Source organism: Manis pentadactyla, chromosome 4 (genome assembly GCF_030020395.1).
Source record: "Manis pentadactyla isolate mManPen7 chromosome 4, mManPen7.hap1, whole genome shotgun sequence".
Lineage (NCBI taxonomy): Eukaryota > Metazoa > Chordata > Mammalia > Pholidota > Manidae > Manis > Manis pentadactyla.
This window is the reverse complement of record NC_080022.1, coordinates 55,417,073-55,439,368: the sequence shown is the minus strand read 5'-3', so window position 1 is coordinate 55,439,368 and position 22,296 is coordinate 55,417,073. Positions and strand designations below refer to the sequence as shown.

At 38.0% G+C, this 22,296-nt stretch overlaps 1 protein-coding gene across 9 annotated transcripts in view; it reads right to left on the bottom strand.

Annotated features, from left to right (window-relative positions):
• SGIP1 (SH3GL interacting endocytic adaptor 1) overlaps positions 1-22,296 on the bottom strand; it is a 190,060-nt gene that overhangs the window by 34,825 nt on the left and 132,939 nt on the right. For 3 of the 9 annotated variants that reach the window (XM_057500290.1, XM_057500291.1, XM_057500298.1), the window contains 4 exons: positions 20,035-20,162; positions 18,931-19,057; positions 13,562-13,627; positions 12,584-12,643 (listed from right to left, as the gene is read on the bottom strand). In XM_057500290.1, coding sequence (XP_057356273.1) covers positions 12,584-12,643; positions 13,562-13,627; positions 18,931-19,057; positions 20,035-20,162 — 381 coding nt within the window. The remainder of the gene's footprint in view (positions 1-12,583; positions 12,644-13,561; positions 13,628-18,930; positions 19,058-20,034; positions 20,163-22,296) is intronic. The other 6 variants (XM_057500292.1, XM_057500295.1, XM_057500293.1 and 3 more) reach the window with 3 other exon arrangements.

Here is a 22,296-nt window from a genome sequence, read left to right as displayed (position 1 = left end):
AAAAAATGCTTCTCTATATTTAATGAAGTTTATTTTGCATCCCAAAAGTTGTTTTTCTGCAATGGCATATATTCCAATGGATGGCTTTGTGGAATCAAATAAATGCAGTAATGTGTGTCTGTGTGTAGACATATACAGAGAGAATTTTCTTCAAGATTTTTCATCAAATGTTAAAAATGTTATCTCTACTAATTTCTTAAGAGTATGATTTCAGGGTTGTCGTTACTTTTTCTTTTTTTAAGTTACAGGATCTTTTTTTTCTTCAGCTTTATAGAGGTGTAATTGAGAAATAAAATTGTAAGATACTTAAAATGTACATCATGATGATTTGATATATGTATACATTGTGAAAGAATCCTTTTCTTCAAGTTAATTAACACATCCATCGTCTCAAATATTTTAGAGAACTTATAAGTTCTACTCTCTTAGTAAATTTCAATTATATAATACAGTGTTATGAACTATAGTCACCTTCTTATACATTAGATCCTCAGACCTTATTCACCTTATAACTGGAAGTTTTCTTTCACAAACTTCTCCTATTTCCCCCACTCCCATCCTCTGGCAATCACTTTTCAAGTCACAGATACGAGCTGGACTTTTCTTCAGATTCCACATATAAGTGATACAATATAGTTTTGTCTTTCTCTGTCTGGCTTATTTCATTTAGCATAATGCCTTCAAGATCCATCCATGTTCCTGTAAATGGCAGGATTTCCTTCCTTCTCTGTACTTACTCTTTTATCTATACTTTGCCATATTGTTTGAATTTTTTTAAATAATGTGCTTAATTCATGAATGTGCTTAATCAATTTCATGATCAGAATAAAACAAACTATAAGCTAGTTTCAAATGCATTTTAAAGCCATGTGGGACATTATCATATATTGAAATAAAAGGATGCATAATTATATACCACATAAAAAGATAAAGCACAGACACACAAATGGTCACATATACATGAAAACTCTTAGACATGAAATACACCAAAATGATAACAATAGTTATTATGGTTATTAGGTTATAGATGATTTTATTTTCTTTATATTTCTCTGTTTTTCTACATTTTCTATAATGAGCATGCATTACTTTGATACTATGGCAAAATTTTATAAATAGAAATTGGGAGTTATATAAGGAACTTAAATAACACTGGGGTTTCTACATTTCTCCTTTATTTCTTGCATGGTTCTTGTTCTTATGTTTAAAAAGTGAATGCTGATAATTTTGAACAGTGCTGAAAGTTATTCCCTTAGGAGGCTGACATTTATGAATGGAGAGGCAGGAAGGATGCTTTCATAGTCTGACCGCCTGAAAGCCTGCTATTTGAGCTGCCATGTTCACGGGGATGTGCTGTGAGCAGAGTCCCCAAACAGGCAAAATCGAAGAAAACGTGTCACCACCATTAAATAACTCATTCTTCCTCTTCCTGGATTCACCCTTTACAATGACAATCGTAACTCTTGAAAGCCTCCAAAACATCCTTGAAAAATTAACATCACCCTTGTTCCTTTGTGAGGCTTCTCCAGAACAACCATTTGTGTTTTCTCTGAGGCATATTTCAAACCTCTAAAACAAATCTTATAGGGAGCCATGCTATAATTATGCTGAATATGAGACCAAGAAACACAACTGTAAATAACACACACTGCGTGTGTACTTGTGTGCCGGTGAGAAAAGAAGCCCAAGGGCAATGTTTACTCATGTCCTGGAGACTCAGTACAACAGAGCCAGCAAAAGAGGAACAAGTCCATCAGAACTCCTGGTTGCTGACAGTCTACGCTCTAGTAGAAATTATTACCACGTGCATGTTGCAAAATAGTTGAAGACACAAGAGGGTTAAAATCTTAAGGGCACCTAATTTGTCTTATTGCCTTATCTCAAATGCCTTATCTTGATGACCCCAAATCAATCTTTGATTTATTAAGCGAAGTAATGAGAAGAAAATTCTTAGCACAGATTAAGTACACATTTATGTTAGCTATTATTTAAGGAAATGATTACGTTTTTATAATGCTTTGTAGTTTTCAAAGGCCTTTATAGTAACTGACTAAAATCTGTTAGGGGTATATATGGTTACATATATTCATTTCATAAACATAAAAGGGCTTGGAAATGGGAAATTCTCCTGAGTCTTGACATCATCTTTTTGAGTCACTTCTTCATTCATTATGTCAGCTTTCCTATCTAAAGGGGGTAGTCAGAGTCAAGAGTACAATGCGATAGGCACCCTCAATCTATGGACAGCTTTTCTTAGAGGGCATAATAAAAAGCTATTATTGCGTGATGAATGCTCACAGCCATGCAAATGTAAAACAGTTCCGCTGGTGATTCTCAGCTTCTCCATTCTTTCCTCAGGAAGTTTGAAATTACTTGTCAAATCTTCCGAAATGCCATGATTTACAAATCCTTTAATACAAGAGATGGTAACAAGTTTTCTTCCAACATCTCCCATCAGCATTAACACAGCACCCCGAGGAGAGTATCACCAGGCAGATAGATCATTAGTCTCAACAAGTCAGCTTTAATGATAGGCTCTGGTGAAGGCAGGGGCTGTACAGCCAGGAGGAGGCATTCTGCTTCTAAACCATTCTCCTGTTCCGTAAGTGGCAGAGAAAAGATTGCTTGTGGTCCCTGCTGACAAGGAGGGAGGCCATATAGCAACTCACAGTGGATCACGTTGCCAGAAGTTTTACAGAGAAGAAGACTAGAATGCTACAACCCAGCCTTCTCCAAAGCAGGCAATAATGGAATAAAACACAGCCAAGTTACAAGCAAAGGAAATGTGAAGGTGCATGGTAGTGGTAATAGCTAATCATTACTGCACACTTTGCATGCACTGACCTCAGTGCTTGTCTATTTAATCCTGACTAAGACCCTCTAAAACAGGGGCTATGACTATTTCAATTTCCGGAGGAGGAAACTAAGACTTAGAGAGGTTAAATAACCTACCTAAAGTCACACATCCTGCTGAGGCTATAATTCAGACCCAGAAGGTTAATTCCAGAGCCAATGTGTGGGTGCTCACACACACACACACACACACACAGACATATATACTATGTGTGTGTATATATATATGCACACACAATATATATACAGAAAGAGAAAAAAGTGTCTTTCTCTACACAGAGGGAAAAAAAAGAAATATATATATATAATACACACAGAAAGAAAAGTGTGTGCATGTGTGTATTGAGAGTAAACTGATATAAATTAATTGGGGACTCTTCTATATCTAATATCTAGGATAATACCCAACATACTTTAGGTTCACATTTACATAAGATTTTATAATGGAACTTAGAAACATTTTATATTTCTTCAAAGAAGACTGTGTGTGGACTTGAATGTCACCCCCTCCCTTCCTTTGGAAGTCTCCTTAACTTCTAGCCATCTAGAAGCTGTTATTTTTCTTCCAGACTTGATATCTGCAATTTCCCTATCTGGTATTTAGGTTAACAGACATACTCTCTTTAAGAGTCACTGGGTCAGGCAGTTAGGCATTCCCTCCAGCATGAACAACTAGGAATGAACAGATCGGCAAAAGATCTAGGCCTTAATATATTCCACAGAAAGATATCTATTGAATATCATGCATTTGGAATTAATCACTAATATTTGTATGGCTGTTTAAAGAAAAGATACAATGGAGCAAGTTCCAAGGAACAACACATTCTTTTTCCAATCTGGCTCCTGAATGCAGGCATGCCCCATAGTTAAACACTTACCTCCAAAGGGCTCAGACCTCATCTCTAAGTAAACAACTCCCAAATTCCACAGTCTGTTTACTCTTGGACTTACACTACATGGATGGTGTTCAGGTCTTTAAAGCTGAGAGGTCTCAAGAGCAACTCATTCTTCTGGACCAAACCTAGTACTCTTGGAGACGCCTTTCTCCTGATTTACAACAGCAGCCTTCTCCCTGTATCTCAGGATAGAAGCTTTCACTTCTTTCCATCCTGTTAGATGTCAAATGTTTCTACTTCAATGGTGGTTTTCAAGTCTCTTGCTGAAATGGCACTGTCAGTCCCTACTACTTCTCTCTTAACTACTTCAGTAAATCTCCAAATTTCTCCCTGACTTTCATCCTAAAAATCAAAGATGATCATGCCACTTTCTTCCTTAAAAAATTCTCAAAATCCCACCTTTCATAGGGATTATAATTCAAATCCCTCCCCTTAGTATTTAAAACCTTTTAGAATATGATCTCTACTTATTTTTCAATATAATTTCTCAAAACATTACTCGCCTCTCCCAGTATTTACCATCCCCAAATACAATCTAGATATTACTCACCCTATAATGCCTTGCTCAAGTCAGTTCTGCAAACTGGAACACTCTTTGTGGTCTGGCCTTCCTTGTCCCTTAAGGTCAGCCAGTTCAAGTCCCTGTTTCCCCAAGAAGTTGTCCCAGATTCTTCCCAGTTAAAAATCCTTCACTTTTCATATATTTCTAGCATGTTTGTACAATTCTATTATGGCATTTACTATAGTATGTCTTTTATAGAAAGTGCCTATCTCTTCTATTTCTTGAGAATTCCTGGAAGGCAAAAGCCATATCATTTTACCTCCATAATTCCTACAGGGACTTATAGCTAAGAGGAGCTCATGAAATGTTTGTTAACCATTGAATGAAGGAATACGTGAGTGAATATTCTTTAATGTTTCTGTTCTACTCATCATTGACCCTAGTTCCCTTTTCCTGCTCAAGGGAACTATTTAACTTATGCTCCAGCTTTCAAAATTGTCTACATAAAGCAGCTCTTATTTTAGAGGCTTAAGGCTTTGTGCTTTTCTTGTTAGTTCTCCCTTTGGTGACCCGAGTCAGGTGATAGATACTGTTAAATAACCTACTTCTCTACCCAGACAAGTGTGTCTCAAACTCAGGGTTTATTTCCTTTGCTGGGGATGAAAAGTCTTTGATCTTTAGCAAAGCAAAGGCTGTCCCACATTTATATATTTTAAGGTTATTGAATTGTTCATTTGCATTTGAGTGAGAGGTACATTCAGAAACAAATGTGTATTTTGGACTATTATGTCCATAAGAGGAAGAATATACACCACCAGTGAGTCTGATGGAGATTTAAGAGGAAGTTCTTGGGCTTAGTCTCTACTAGAAACACAAGAGGTCATTTAAGAGATCAGGAAAATACCAGAAATAAGAAAGAAATGTATCTTGGGTAGAGAACCTTCCTTGCTTCTTTCCTTAATTTTCCTCATTCAGTTTGAATGCAGACTCAAAGTATCAATAAAAACCTTTCAGAGCTATCAAGCCATAAAAAGACATGTAATCAACTTAAATTCATATTACTAAGTGAAAGAAGCCAATCTGAAAAGTTTACATACTGTGTGATTCCAACTATGTGACATTCTGGAAAAGAAAACTATGGGGCTAGTAAAAAGATGAGTGGTTGCCAGGATTGGGGGGCAATGGAGGGATGAATAGGCAGAACACAGAGCATTTTTAGGGCGGTGAAAATATTCCGTATGATACCAGAATGATAGATACATGTCATTATACATTTGCCTAAACCCCCAGAATGTAGAACACCAAGAGTGAACACTCAAGTACACTCTGGATCTTGGATGTTTATGACGTGTCAATGTAGGTACATCAATTGCAATGAATGTACAACTTGGGGGACGTTGTTAATGTGGGAGTCTTTGCATGTGTAGGAGCAGAGTGTATTTGTGAAATCTCTGTACCTTCCCCTCAATTTTTTTGTGGACCTAAAACTGCTTTAAAAACATAAAGTTTTAACAAAACCAAACCCAAACACCTTTTATAATGTATAGTAGCTAATAAACAACTACAAAAAAACTATCTTATTTGATTTTATCCTAATTATCCTCTCTTGTGGGTATTAAACCTTCCACTTTAAAGATTATAAAACAGAGATTCAGAGACATTAAACTTTCAAGATCACCTGATTGTTGAACAGCCAAGATTTGACTATTATAGTAGTTAGGAATGTTGGTTTTGTACCTTAACCCTAACGCCCCCTGAGCTGATTGACCCAGGACTAGCTGTGTTATCTTGGAAAGTTGTCTAAATTCTCAGAGCCTTTGTTTACTCATCGGTAAGATGTGAAAAATCATAGTGCCCAACTTCGTAGAGCTGCTGTGTGGGTCACACGAGCATGTGGATAGGGAGTAGTCAGCCCACGCCCTGGCTCATGGTCAGGCTCATCAGTCATACTGCATCAGCAGGACCAGGACAGAGCCCCAGTTATGCTGAATCCAAATAAAATGATCTTTTCACTAACCAAGTATCCCTTGCTTGGTGACTCAGGATAGAAGCTACGACCTACTCTTGAGCTTTCCCACAGGTATGTAATTGGATACAATTCTGAATGATATAAATTCTGTCCATACATGTCCTTCCTAACAGCCTGTTCACATAATTTGGCCTGGATATCTGGGCAAAAATAGGGGGTACTTAGTTGACTATGATACTAAGAAATATACATTTGGTTTTAGTCCCAGTTTCTGGCAAGAGCTCCTAAAATCCTGAGTGATAAGGGGAAAAGGGGATTCTTTCATTATTCATAATAAGCCTCTTTCAACCTTACATGAATTTATTCTCATGAGGTGACTCTTGGAGGATGGGGGCTAGTTACAGAGGAACCAGCCATGTAATTAAAGGATTGGAACTTTCTGTCCCATCCTCTGACCTTCAGGGAGAAGAGAGAGCCTGAGATTGACTTACTCACCAATGGTCAATGATTAAATCAATCATGCGTACCTAATAAGCCTCTATAAGACCCCTAAACAATGGGGTTTAGAGAGCTTCTGGGTTGATAAACACATCAAGCTACTGGAAGGGTGTTTTACCCAGAGAGGGGATGGAAGCTCTGTGCCCCTTCCTACATACCTTGCCCTATGCATCTCCTTCATTTGGCTGTTTCTGAGTTGTAGCCTTTATGATAAACAGGTAATACAAAGTGAAGCATTTTCCTGAGTTCTGTAAACTGGTCTATCAAACTATCAAACTCAAAGAGGGGGCTGTAGGGACACTCGATCTGTAGCTAGTTTGTTAACCTTAAGTATAGGTAACAACCTGGGACTAGTGACTGGCATCTGAAGGGTGGAGGGGCAGTCTTGTGGGACTGAGGCCTTAACCTGTGGGCTCTGCACTAACTCCACATAGTTAGTGTCAGAATTGTTTAGTGTGAAGGGAAAAAAGCCCACACATTCCATGTCAGAAGTGAGGTGAGCAGTATAAAGAGGTGTCTCTATTATGGGCTTTCTAGTCTACCTCCAGCATGACAGCTGTACACCAAACAGGAGTGAGACATGGCAACTGCCTCAGAGCACAGAAGACCAAGTGAGATATCAGTATGCTGGTCAGTTCTGGAGATTTCAGAACGAGAGAGCTAAATTCTTACACAGATGCAAAAGTGAATTCTGAGACGCTCAGCAGCCATGCCTGCTAGAACATTTTGCAGTTTCAGCTTCATTTGGATCTTCTTAACAGATTCAGGCTATTTTTAAAAATGCTGTGTGACCATTAGTTATTAATAGAAAGGAGTTTGCATTTTACATGTACAATATTGCAAATTCAGAATAGCTAGGGAGTATGATTTTAATATTTTTAATGAAGATGGCTTTGATCACTGCTTTTTATATTTCTCTATCTTTTCCCCAACTTAGTTATACTTAACATTGTGGTTTGCAAGGTTTGGGCACTCAATAACTTTACTTTGTTTTTGATTAAAAAGGACCAATAGTGGGATAGGGACAATTAGTGGACATTTCCCACTTGAAGAATATTATGAATTTAGCGGAGCAGTTGCATCTCAGAAAATTGGTCACACCTTCCAACTGTCCTTTCTCTAGTGATTCAAATGAATAAATTAATATCCTTATGGCCACATGTGATAAGTCTGACCTGTTTGCTTCTTATAAGTTGTTATTACTATATAGAGGAAGGAAAGTTGGATGGTTCATGATTATGATTGTGTCTTACTGGTTACTAAGTACAGATATTTAATAACCTACTGAAGGAGGTCAGAAGTTAAAATGCACAAGAGTTAATATTTCTCACATAGACAATATAATGACAAAGAGGAAAACGTAGCTGTGTAGATGACTAAAGATCTTACAAAATCTATTTTTCCTCCATGTGGTCTAATCTGGATAGAGAAAAGAACTTGAATGCAGGCTGAGCTAATGGATTGAGTGAGGATGCGATGAACGTGAGACTAGAGGCCCAAGGAGGTCAAAGATAGACTGTCATCGGGGGTTGGGGAGCTGGAAGGGGATTAGGGAAAACTCACCAGCCTCACCAGCACCACCTGCCTGGTTGGGGGTGGAGAGGGCTGCTGTGAGAGTTGGATGAGATCACGTGTGCAGAGCATCATCCTAGGTCTCTAGCTAGGTGGCCAGGGTTCAAATCCCTACTGTGCCTCTTTCTGGCTGAGTGGTCCTGCACAAGTTACTCATGTTAACTGAATCTTAATTTCTTCCTCAGTGAATTTTGCAGATGAAATGACATAACAGATGCAACATACTTTGCACAGAGTAAGCACTCAGATGTTATTGTTATTCATTACTCTGATTACCCTAGGCCCCCTCTTTAAAATTGTAAACTCCAAATGCTCCATTCTCCTTTCTTATTTTATTTTTTTTGTAGAACTTATTACCATCTCCATGCTATATATTTTACTCATTTAACATCTTACTTTTCACTCTCCATGTTAAAGTGTAAGCTCCATGGTGACAGGATGGTTTTCTGTCCTGTTCACTGCCGGGGAGGGATGAGGGCAGTGCCAGCACAACAGCTGTGCCCAATAAATATTTGTTGTATGGGAGAATCACTGACTAATGTAGTCCTTAGTGTAGAAGAGGGTGACAGATTGCTAGCTACAAAATAGCCAAAATGGCATTTTTGCCAGTGGAGACCATTTCAAGATGTGGCCAAAGGGGCAGGTTTCCGAGGGGAGTGGAGGGGAAGTTTGTTGGAGCTCAAGGAGTCAGAGGCCCTGGAGCCAAGGTATGGGGTGGTTCATCCACATCGAATCTATGCCACAGGAGGAAGCTCGGAAGTGAGGTGGAGAGGATGAAGACAGCTGCCAGCTTCTCCGATCCTGCAGATAAATGCAGAGGACTGCAAGCTGGTGAGCAGCAGACAGCCATGAGGAGCAGTAGGGGCATTACCACGCGGCTGCTTTCACAGTGGGCAGCAGTGGTTTGGAAGTGGCAACAGGGAGTTGGGGGAATTCAAATGCTGCCTCCTAGTCTTGTGACATTGCCCCTTTCCGTGGAGGGTGCTAAGGGAGCAGTGATAGTCCCTGGAGAGGGCTGGAATTCAGTTAAGGAAACAGGTGGGCGCATTGGCATAATGCCTGCGAATGTAGAGAAGGGTATTGCTAAGGATGGGATGATCCTGGAGGCGTGATGGGAGTAAGAAGAGCAAACAGGAGCACAGAGCGATCTAGAGATGAGTGTGCAGGAGGCTGTAAGCACGGAGGAGAGGGATGATATTCAGACACAAGGGACCTCAGGAATGTATGGCTGCAAAGTTGTTGTTTTTTTTCCATTACCAGATACAAGATGATTTTGTAGTTAAATAAGCTAACCAGGCAGAGGGACAGCACATTTCTGGAAACTTCTCAATGTTAAAATGCTCAACGGGATTGTTCAAACACCTAACAGTCAAATCTTCTACTTGTCCTGGAAATACCTTTCCCTTCCTTCCATCTCAGAAGAATACTGATAGCTTCAATAAGATATTCTCTTGTTTGAAGGAATTAAAAAAGTTATTACCTCTTGTAACCTTCACTTTTTTTTTCTAGCCCAACTTAAATAGGTTGAGATCTCAGTGAAATTGCCTATGAAGGCAAAACATTAAAAAAAGCTTTGGAACTCTTGTGAGGTAGAACCATTGCTTTACACTTTTCTCTCCTGTTAAATTAAATTTGGAAAGGTGAAGCATCTCATGTTATCTTCAAATAAATTCATAAGCCAACGATTATTAGTTTGCTGGTTGTTCAGTGGCTCAAACACTTACTGAGCAATGTAAAAGAAAGCAATGAATAATATAGGATGAGGTCTTAAACATTATAAAAACACGAATTAGATGCCAATAAATAATAATTTAAAAGCTATTTAAAACAGGTGCACATTTTGATCTGAGAATCTTTCTTCCTCTTCTGTATTCTCTGAATGAAAAATTGAAGAAATGATTATTAATATTAATAATAACAAATGTGGATAAACCAGAGTGCCCTAGAAGAATACAGTAGAAGTGCTATTCAATAAACCATGTTGAATGACAGTCCTTTTGGAGTTTAAAACTTGGGAGGGGCACAATTGAACACGTCATCATTTCTGAGTCATTTTATCATGACAACAGAAAATTAAAAAATCCTCTTTAGTTGCCCTAGCTAAAAATACCTGAGACTGATGTTAATGCTGCTGAAAACAAACCTCCATTCTTAAAAGACTTTTTGCTTAGATGGCAAGGTGTCATGTTTAGTTTCTCCTAAGTCTTTTCTTGAAGTTTATTTTAATGTTCTTTCATCTGCATAAACATTTCTTGATGAGATAAGTAGGGACGTACATTCACGATAGGGCTGCTTTCATACTCCCTTGGGGAGCCTTGTCTGTACTTCTGACTTGAGCCACGTCCAAGATTAAGATAACACGGTACTAGAGATTCCAATTATTCTAGAGTAAGACTTTTTTGCATGACTTCTCTTGGCCCAAATTGAGGTGCTTAAGGAATTTGAATCTTCCTAATTAGAATAGCAATGTTACCAACTTTGGATACCCAGAAACCTACTGATAAATATAATTTTTTCCTAAAATGATAAAATGTGCTTACCATTATGTTACTCCACACATTTCTTAATAGTTCTATCTGACTAATGCATATTTAAAAACCAACCAGCCAACAACGCAAAATTACCTTTAGATCGGTATCTTCAAAACAACTCTACTTAACCTAACTCAAACACAAGCAATTGAGCCAACAGATACTATAAAGCCCAAACAAACAGCAACAACAAAAAAACTGCCAAAGTTTTTAACCCTTTGGAGCCTCAGACAATTACTTGAGGGTTGCAGGCAGTGTATTTCTTAATTTCCCAGTTAAAACAGGGTAGACTGCGGCCAGACTGAACCAGAGAACGACCCCTAAGTAGGCAGGTATCTGCTGTACTTCAGGAATTCCAACGTATCCAACAGTAACTTCTCTTGAGATGTGCTGATCAATCAAAAGACACCTGAGCACTTTTTAACCCCAACTGATTGAAAGAGAAAGTATAGAAGGTCATAAATTTGTGGACTTTGCTTCTTAGTTAATACAAAATTAATGATGTGAGGCAATGAAGGCTTCCACCATCGTGTGGAAAATGTGTCCTTCCCTGAAGACTGCCTGTCCACCTGTCCTCTACCTGAGGTAGGTCAAGACATCGGGCACTTGGAAAATTTTAAATCAGACCATATTTTCTGTTGCTGTCCAAGCTACTTCAAGCTAAGGACTTCCACCTCTAGGACCATCTTGCAAAGAAAATTCACTGTTGAGAGAAAGAAACCACACCACACAAACTACTTGAAAAAGTCTGTATCAATCACTCTGATTTTTAAAATTGTGCTAAAACATACAGGTAAGTTAAGAAAGTTCTTTCTGTTTTCATGAAACACAAAGACACATTCTATATTTTAGATTCAATGCTAGAGTAGAATATTTTTTGGCCAACTTTTGATCCCAGGATAAATTTAGTTATTTAAAAATCATAGAAAGTAGGGACTTATGTGGTAAATATTTATGTGTAAGATGGCCTGTTAATTAAGTTAAGCTACTTAATTTTTCCCCCACCATTAGTTGAAATGAGCCATTTTATCAAATGCCTGGCCTGCTAAAATGACTTAGAATTCAACCATAAAATCAAAGAATGCTGATCCTTAATGCAGAAGTATAATGAATTGTTCAACACTGAAGTTAGATATCTGACATTATATTTATGTGTATTTTCCTTAATCTTCTAAAATAGCAAGTGGAGCAATAGTTGTCTATTGTACTATAATCATTCCAATTGTAGTTTCAGAAGATGTACGTAGAAGTTATTAAAATGCTCCTTTTTTTCTTTACCTCATTTTTCTGATCTCCTGTGCAGCAGTCCTTGTCATTAAAATATACATACATACTTACAATAATGGATGTTGTATCTGAAATTTTAATTATCCAAAATAAAGTTCAATGTCAATTCCAACCAAAACTGTCTTTGTATTTGTTGCACTGTATTTGTAAAAGAGCTAGGAAAGAGTCCTGGTTGACAGAGTTAAGTTCCTTAGCCAAAAAAGGCCTTTTTTTTTTTTCAATTTAACAGTTAATTAAGTAACCAGTATTAACTTGAAATTAGCTTTAACTTTTTAATATGAAAAATTGAAGCTCCCATACAAACCAAATTCATATAATATTTTCTTTAACATTTAGTATTTTTTAAGTAGCCATAGCATTTTTATATAGAAAGTGAGACCAGGTCTTTTGAAGAGAACTGGGATTTCAAAATGCAGATGGGAAAAAATGTTAAGGGGAGTATAAATTAGAATCTGGTATGCTATGTACTACTTACCTTCAAAAGTCAAATAAAACTTTCCTCTGTCAAACCAAACGAGGGATGGCTGTTCATTCTCTGTATGGCCAGGAGTTGAAGCGGGATGGGAAAGGTTACGGAGAGGGAGAGAGAAGGACACAGTATGAGTTAAAGGTCATTAATTTCACTACGGGGGAGGGCAGAAGCACTGCATGCCATCAGCGTGCAGGAAAAGGGGAAGGCTGGCAATCATTATTATTTTTTTCTTTTTTTAGTTCAAGAAACAGAAAGCAAAAGCAAAGCTATGGAGGCCTAGAGGGATGGGCACATGGTGCTGGTAGTTTGATACTTAGTGCTTGCATGGAGCAGAAGTCTTCCTGGCCATGCAGGGGCGTCAGCATATTTTAACTGTATTAGTTTGGGCAAACTGTCATTCAGCAATTGCTGTATCCATTTCATCTTCAATGTCATCCCCTTGTGTGTTTTCAAAAAGATAAACTTGGAGTTATGGGTAATATAGTACTTAGCTTAGGTTTTAAATGACAACAGCATTGCATATCAATTTAAAGTTTGTGGAAGATGTCCTATATCTTCCATCCCTCCCCTGGAATCACCTTAGGTATCTAGACACAAAACACCCCTAACCTATATACCAAAAAGAAAACAAGATTACTAATGGTGCTGTATGAATTTTTAAATTAAAAGGCAGTCACTGGACATGTAATTCTGAGCAGTTAAATTATTCCTTCCTTTGTAAATTCACAAAGCAATAGCATCTCACCTTTTATGAACCTTTTCACTGAGAAACTGTCATGCAACCTGTTGCTTTTTAATATGTTCACTTAAAAAAATTCAGTGGTATGAGTTCCATGATGAACAGTGAATAGGGTGCACTTGAGAGGCACTGGACACCCATGAGGCGAGGAGCATGTCCATGACCACTAGAGCATTCAAATGGCATAATGGCTTGGATTTGTAAAGTCTAGTTATCTAGAGATCACATGGCTAGCACCATACCTGCTGGCGTTGCACAGCGCCTTTCAAACGAGGGCAGTTTATCATAAAAAACATCATCTTCTGACACTACGAACCAAAGAAATATAAAAGAATGGAAAACAAAAACACAAATACAAATCCCAAATGAAATCAAACAGCACACTTTACTGATCAAAACACAGGCATGACTTTAATGGAAAAAGGAAACAAAACCTAAGACACTGGGATTATGACTAGGATATGAAAAAGTGATGTGCTTATTTCATGATGATTTTATGACAAGAAATTAAAATTTTAAAAAATGTCAGGCTTTAACATCTGTGAATTTGGTTGAAGTCAGCTCCGTGGAAGAAATCATACCCCTCCTTTTTCAGGGACTTGTTAAAGGCACTATCATTAATAATTGACTTGTTCAAGTGTGTTTCACTCAGACACAGTTCTCAAGCGGCCAAACATATGTCCATCAGTAGAACCTTCTGACAGAGCACTGAGAGCCACAGGATCACCCAGCATGCACCTTGCCCCCACTGGGGAAAGAGGAAGCTTTTAACAAGACCATAAAAAAGAAATAGTATAAACCTGAGGTCCCTGAATAAAGTATTCCATTTTAACTGCATCAATATGCAAACATAATCTGCTTTGCACCTATCTTTGGTGATTCTGGGCTGTTAATTTGGAACAGTATTACTGTAACTCCATCTTTGGCTATGGTATACAGCTATGGTTAAATATCTTTGTCAATTAGTCCAGTTGCTCTGGACCCCAAATGTTCCAGATAATCGCACATGGTCTCCCTTCTCACCAACTAACAAGTGCAAGTAATTGGAGTCTGACTTCTATGTGATTAAAAGAAGTGCTCAATGCCACATGTCTTAGACTACTATTACAACTTTAATAAAAGATTGAATAAAATCTGCACAAAGTCTAGGACAATGTAGAGAAGTAGATAAAAAAATGGATGAGGGTAGAAAAATTATTTCATAAATAATGTTTCTTGGAAAATATTCCACTAGTTTGCCTTCCAGACTTAGGGAGTAAAGCAGGGAAACTACTTCTTTGTCAATTTTTAAGGTTCTAGGATATCACTTGTCATCAGTTTTTAGTAAACATGTGGCTTCGTTGGTGGCTAGAACAAGTTAATTGCCCTATAGTATTAACAGGAGAGAAACAGGACAAAGGGAACTAGCACTAAGAAGGACACTCCACAATCTCTCCAGAAACTAGGGAGCCAAACAGTTACATGGACAGCAATTGAATGTCACACTACCTTTTCATACCTACTAGTGGGAAATGATGGAGGATATTCCATTCTTTTGAAGAACTACCTACTTATTTACGATCTCCTTAAAATGAGGAGTCTCCAGTATTGCCATTTGTTCTTTGAGCTGAAGTTACAAAAATACAGGTCATGGGGGCTGAATGGTATGCTTATATACATGTGTATATATATATATATATATATATATATTTTAATAGTGGTTATGAACATCTAGGGCTTAGAAGAAAACATACTAAATAAGTTAGGGAACTTAAAAATTAGTCAGCGGATAGCTTTTTGCTTGGTTTAAATAAGGACAACACTCAAATTAAGTACCGAGGAAAAAATTTCCATAAGAACTAACCTTAGAAATTGCCTCAAATTGGTCTAGGAATGGGAAGCCAGTATTCTGTACAGGGGTTTCCAAAAAAATAGCAGAAAAAAAAACTGAAATTAAATGTGGTAATTTTTAATTGGGATCAGGAATATCCATCTCCAATTTCTTTTTGTGTAGAATAATTGGCATTAATACACGTTTTTGTTTTTGTTTTTTAAAGATCTTCCAGTTTAGAATTGCCACCCAGTTTAGAAAGACAAAGGCTTAGAGGAAATGTTTTAAGTTTTAGGTGCTATGGTTAATATTTCAGTGCTGAATACAAGTCATTTTTGCTCAAAGTTTAAATGCTCAAAGTCCATTTGATGCTTCCTTTGGTGCCCTTAAACGATTCATTTTCATTGATTACAGATTTTTGGGATGTTAAAGATGCCATTGAAAATGCATAAACAGTAGTGAAAGATATAATTAACAGTGAAATTAATAATGAAGAAAAAATTTCTTTATGACAGTCTTTTTGCATTGAGCTCCCAAAGGAAGATTTTGCAAATATCTAAAAAAAACTGTGACAACTGTGATCCATACAAGTAAGAAAGGTAATAAAAAATAGATATTTGTGATTAGAGATAACTCCCTGTTCATCTCTCTCTCTAAATGTCTAGTAGGAGTTTGTTTCTTATAAAAGAACAACTTTAAACATTTTCTCGATTCCCATATTAACAGATCAGATTGTGAAGGTCTTATGAGCTTTTTCCAGGACAAAAGGAGTTTATTGTATTTCACAGATTCTAATATGTGCACTTTTTCACATTTAATCTCTCTGAAATTGGGATGGGTCTTAAAATCAATGTGTAAGAAACCATTGCATTAGTTCAATTGGTAGCTTGCTGCTTTCTTTCTTGATCATATATAAAATAATAGTGCATCTTCTAATTGAAAGTGTCTTAAATTCAGTGAAGTACAATTACATTGGTGCTTTTCATTATTTGAGGGTGCTAATGCACAGGACATCCTATTTTCAGGTGTGGCATCAGCTATACTATATAATCACAGCTCTTACAAAAGATTTTATGCCCAAAGTCTTTCAGTGGCATATTCTTATATGAATTGTTGTGTAGAAAAATTACATTTGTTCTTAAAAATTTAGTCCTTGAATTCCATTAAATTCTGCAATAGACAAGTACAAATAAATAAGTACTAAGCTTCTGTTACACTTGCCCCAATTTGGGCTCAAGTGTCATAGGAAATGTCAAAACTGTATTGTAGTTGTAGGAGGGAAATGTGGAGCCATCAGCTTCAGGAATTTGCTGCTAAAATTCTCTATCTTCCTCAAGCTATTTGACTACGTTAAGTTAACAGTCCAAGTTGCAGTCATGAACAGTTGGCCCCTCGGTGCTGAGCAGCTAAAGCACATCCTTTCCAAAAAGAGATAAACAGCAATACACACGGAACTACTGGGCAGCCCATCATTTGACAATGTATTTCCTTCAGAGAGAAGTGGCTGTTGGGTGAACCTGCCACAGCAGGAAAGAAAGGACAGGAGACCGAGGAAGGGGAAAACCAAGTAAAAACAGCAAAACCAAACAGATTAGATCAGAATGCTCCTCAGCAATGAAGCAATGTCACTATCCTCTCAGGTGCCTTTTTCTTTTCCTAAACCCCTCTGTGGTTCATCTTGAAAGGCTGCATACTAGATGTGTTAAGAATCAAAGTCACTGACCAGGATTTGAGATTTCTGCAGCAAGGAGTATAAAAACACACTGTACAAATCATGGGCACAGTTCAAATTCTCTGCGTGTACAATTTTCTCTGAATCTCAATGAGTTAAAATAATATGTTAGATGGTCATCTGAGGTCACTTGAGGTCTGCTTTCTGAGTGACAATTTATTTTTCTTACTTTCATCTCTGAACAGCCAGGAAAATCACATGAAGTGAGTGGAACAAATGATTTTAATAAAAAATAAATAAATAAAAACTAACTAAATAAAGCCCAACAAAAAAACAGAGCAGGGATTGGTGAAATGACTGTAGCAATCAAGAGTATTAAAAAGAGTTCAAAAATAAGGCTGGGGTGTTTAAAGAAAAAACAAACAAAAAACCCAAGCTAGAAATGAGGTAATAGCATCTAAAAATAAGAAGCACCAAACTGCCCCAATTGATTTGGCTACATAACTAAAGTTAAATATCTGTTAATAAATCATACCAAATTGGATAGCTGGCTATACTTTCACTAAATTTAAAGGATTCTTTGGGGCTGGTCTGATAAAATATATATATATATATTTCACTGAGCATAATACCTCTAGCTCTACCAATGGCAGAAAAAGACAAATATCAAATGATTTCACTCATCTGTGGAGTATAAGAACAAAGAAAAAAATTGAAGGAACAAAATAGCAGCAGACTAACAGAACCCAAGAATGGACTAACACTTACCAAAAGGAAATGGACTGGGGTGGATGGGTGGGGAGGGAGGGATAAGGGGGAAAATGGGGCACTACAAGTAGCGTACATAATGTGGGCAGGGGGTGGGAGCCCAGGGAAGGCAGTATAACACAGAGACCTGTAGTGATATTACTGGGCTGATGGACAGTGACTGTAATGGGGTATGTGGGGGGGACTTGGTGACGGGGGGGTGTCTAGTAAACATAATGTTCCTCATGTAACTGTAGATTAATGATACCAAAAAAAAAAACCGAAGTGAAAAAATACATATATATATATATACATAACACATGATACAGCTGAAAATCTCTTTGGGGACTCTAGTGGCACAACTTATTTTCCTGAGAAAATTGGGATTTCACCTCCGAAGAGCATCAGCCTTTGATCAAACTGCTTCTCACATGTAATGTGCTCTTCTTTAGTAAGTAGCAGCAGGAATTTAAATTTATTTAGTTTTGGTTAATGATTCTTCCAAACAATGCAGGATGGGTCAGCTGGTTTATGATTGGAGAGACTTGGGAGCACTCAGACAATAAAGGAGGACAATGGGAAAAGGTGGAATGGGAAAGCCCCAGGTCAGAGGCACCATGCAAACAGGGAGAGAGGCAGTAGGAGCTTATGGCAGCTGGATAAAGAGATGTAGAGAGAGACCAGCCTCGGGGAGAAGGAAGACGCTCCAGGCAAAAGGAGGCATTTAAACCTGGGAAAACCATCCAGCTGAGCAGCCATTCTCAACTCTTCACTTTCATCACACCGTAAAGAAAGAAGCTCACAGGCATTTTCTTGAAATGCCAGTAATGACTTATTTCTTGGGGAAACTGACCACACATCACTGAAAAAGTACTAGAAAAAATGCCAAAGAGTTTGCTCAAGTCCCACAGTGCCAGTGTTTATAGCATCAGTCAACATAAGCACAACCAAAAATGAAGAAATGAAAACTTCAAGAAAAGAAAAGTTCCAAATGTTGTGATTTCAGATGCAGTATATGGCTGGAATGTAAGTAAACATTCCCCCTCCAAAGGAGACTATTTTTACTATAAGAAATAATATGTAAATTACAGGACCTGTTTTTGACGATTTCTTCTTTAACTTTTCATGAATAGCTTTGTATGGAATATAGTAAGAGAACCCTGCAAAACACAGGTGTAAACGTTCTTTTATTTCTTTATTCTCTTAGTTAAAGCACGTTGACTCCTTTGCTGAGAAGGTGCTTTTAAAAGACGAGTCAGATGATAGTAGCAAAACAGAGCAAAACAATTTTGAGCAGAAACATAGGACCTTGGGGTTTTCAGGTCATAGAAGATAGACAGTCAAAACCATAAATGTATTAAAAGACAGGAGATAATTTTTACCAACTGTGGGAGTGGTGGCTGCACTCAAGGAATTGGTGGACGATATTGAAGAGGTGCTTTCAGCCCGGGCTAGGGGTGCTATCGGAGGAGGGCTGGAAGAATGTATGGGAGGGCTAAAAGGTCTGGGCTGCAGGGAGAAGAAAAGAGATGGAAAATTAGAAACATGGGTAAAGTACTTTTTCCCCATATTTGTAACATCTTTCAGCCCCAGATATGACAACTCAGGTTCTTAAGAGTATAGGTGACACCATTTCACCTTGATTATATGAAACTATTAAGATTTATACAGGAGCTTGTGGACGGAGCAAGGGAAGCCATAAACTATGATATGCTACACTCCACGGGTGCATCAGGCTGAGAGGAGCTGAGATCCGTGCTGTGGTCAGTGATGTTTCAGGACTGTGAACTCACATGCCCTCAGGGATTCAGCAGGTAACATAATGTGTGTATACCCATTTAAAGATATTTAAATACAAAATACCATACTGTGCTAGCTAAACCAAATATTACGGATATCACCAGGTTGTGACTCCTGTGTAAGAATGTCAAAAAAATTGGCCCCTGCCAGAAGTCTTTTAATTGTTCGTACAGATTTTTTTCTACCACTTATTCTTAAAACGAGATGCAAGAAACTTCTGGAACAAATTCATTGGGCCACCACTCTTTTGTGTATTCACATAATGTGCCTAGCACCGATAACTTCTCTGTATCCAGGGGCAGAAATCAGGACTTGCCCATTCTTACACTCTTCCAAAAACAGGTAAATATGGCAAAATGAATTATCTCCCTTTCCAAAAGATTTAGCAAAACTGAGCGCTATGATTTTAACTTGCATCAAACCCATTGTAACAGAACTGAGGGCTCCAGTGTCCTAGTCCTAGCACTTTAGACCTTGGCTTTAAAGATAGTAGAGATGAGAGGAGTGTTGAAATGCACACCCTCGCTGCAGCGACCACGTACGTCAGAGGCCACCTCTCAGGGCCAGTGGTACAAGCAATCCAAAGCTTAGACCTGAAGCTGAGATAGACTGTGCTTAAGGCATTTTGGCTTCTGTTTGTCATTCTCACCACGAGTTTCTGAGCAAGCCAGGGCCGAAGAACATACCACATCTCCGACTCCAGGTTTTCCCGGAGGCAGCTTCGGCCGCGATGGAGGCCGGGGAGGGGGTGGAGGCGGGGTGGCGCTGCCACAGGGAACCAAGGGAGTGGCTGGCCGAGCAGGGGACGACGCACCTGGAAAACAAGCTGGCGTGAAAAAGGGCTGGGAACACAAATGGCCCAAGTGTTGCCATCACACGATCCCCACCCCCCATTCCCAAAGTACAACGCCATCCCGCATACTTTGTTCACCTCAGCAGGTAGTATACTTGACACTCTAACACGCGGTGTGTTTTTTTTTTTAATAAAGAAAAAAAAATCACTCAGTTGAACTATGGTTGATGGCAGAAGCTGAAGCCCATTGCCTTTTGTTGTCATGTGACACCCAGTGAAAGGTAAATCCTTCTGTAACTCTGTGACAGAAAATGTTTTAAGAATCTTTTGGCTGGATGGTGGGTACCTTTCATTTTGACCTTATAGACACCAAACTCGAATGTCCTCTTGCTTTTTTTGCATAGTTAGAATTTATTTATGTCCAAGAAGAAAAATGGAAGTTAGAACTTGAAGGAAGGTAAATGATTTTTCCACATTTTATATATATATTTAAAACATATTTAAAACATAACTTCTTTACTGGCCTTTAAAATATGAGTACTGTATAAATATAAGCAAACACTTGGTGGTAAGCAAAAGACAAATATAAGAAAGTAAACTAGATGGTGCTTGAGTTCTTTGCATTCAGAATCTTAACAGAAACACATTGAATTTTAAGGATTTTATTTTTTGAAGGAGGCTATTTAGGAATCTGTTCTACATAGAGTTTGCTCATGATGACTTTGTGATGATTTTTAAGAAAGAGCCTCTTGGATTTACTTCTCTGGCTGTCAATGACAAGCATATGAAACACGGAAGACACACAGAGGCCAGCATGCACACTAACCAGCGTGTATGTAGGTAGGGACTCGGGGCTCAGGGGTCTGCCTATCTTAGTCATATGTCTGGAAAGCATGGGTAAACTTCTTGGCTAAAAACCTTGACAAGAGTCAAGTTGATATTCCAAACAGTTGTTGTTCAGAAAAATTCCAGCTACACCTGAGGTTTCTCACTTGGGTTAGGAGCACAGGTATCAAATCATTCCAAGAAAATTCTAAGCAATTCTGTCCCAGGAAAAAAAAACCCAGCCCCCTGCCGACATGCCATAAAACTGCTTTCTAGAGAATTCTGGACCAGCATCTCTGTCTTTGGATGCTACCTCCTCTCCACCACTACCAGCTTTTTACTGTATTTGTACTGAGCCAGGATCTATGCCAGACACTTTACATGTATTATCTCATTTTGTCCCACAATAAGTTTTGGAAGAAAGGACTGTAATTATCTCAATGGAAACTGCAGCTCAGAGATACTTAGTAACTTGCTCAAGGTCACACAGCTCAAATGGTCTATTTAACTCCAAAGCCCGGGCTCTTAAATGCAATGTCTTGTAGCTTTGGGTGGACTGAAGTCTCACATTTTGCATAAAGCCTGGTCTTATTTTTGCATGGGCAAGTTGCACATATCTTTTTAAATATAAATATTCTTAGTCTTTGGCTTATTTTCTCTTGAATTAAAAAAATAAGGCATATTTGACAGGCTCAGCTACAAAACTTTCTTTGATGTGAATAGATTTACACCCAGGATGTTTTCAGAAAACAGAAGTAACAACAAAGAAACATCAAAGCTTTATACAGCAAAGCCTTTGTCAGGAAGTTTAGCGGGGCTTTTTCTGGGTTCTATTTTGCTTGGAAAACCATGCTACAGGAATGATTCAAAATGTCTATCCATAGGTCTGTTTTCAAGAAATAGTCTGAACCAATTTCAGGAAAAGGTCAGCTGCTTATCCTTTTCCTATGTGTTCTGGAAGGGAAATTTAAAAACCACTGCCAGTAATGCTTGGGAAAGTAGTAAGGATTTATCATAAAGTCAGTGTGGAATACTGAAAAAACTGGATGAAATGTCTGATGATTTGAGTTCCGGCCCTGTTCACCTCTTGTCAACTATAGGATCTTAACCTCTCTGAACCTCAGCTTCCTATTTTAAAAAATGAGGCATTTATCTACCTTATAAAGTAGTTGTAACAATCAAAATGGAAAACGCCTATGACAGTGCATAGTAAACTATAAAATGCTACACAAATGGAAAGAAATAGATGTTGATGATAATGGCAAAGACTGTAACTTTTGATACAGATACAATGAAAACCAAAAAAAAGAGTGGCTAGTTAACTGTTTTC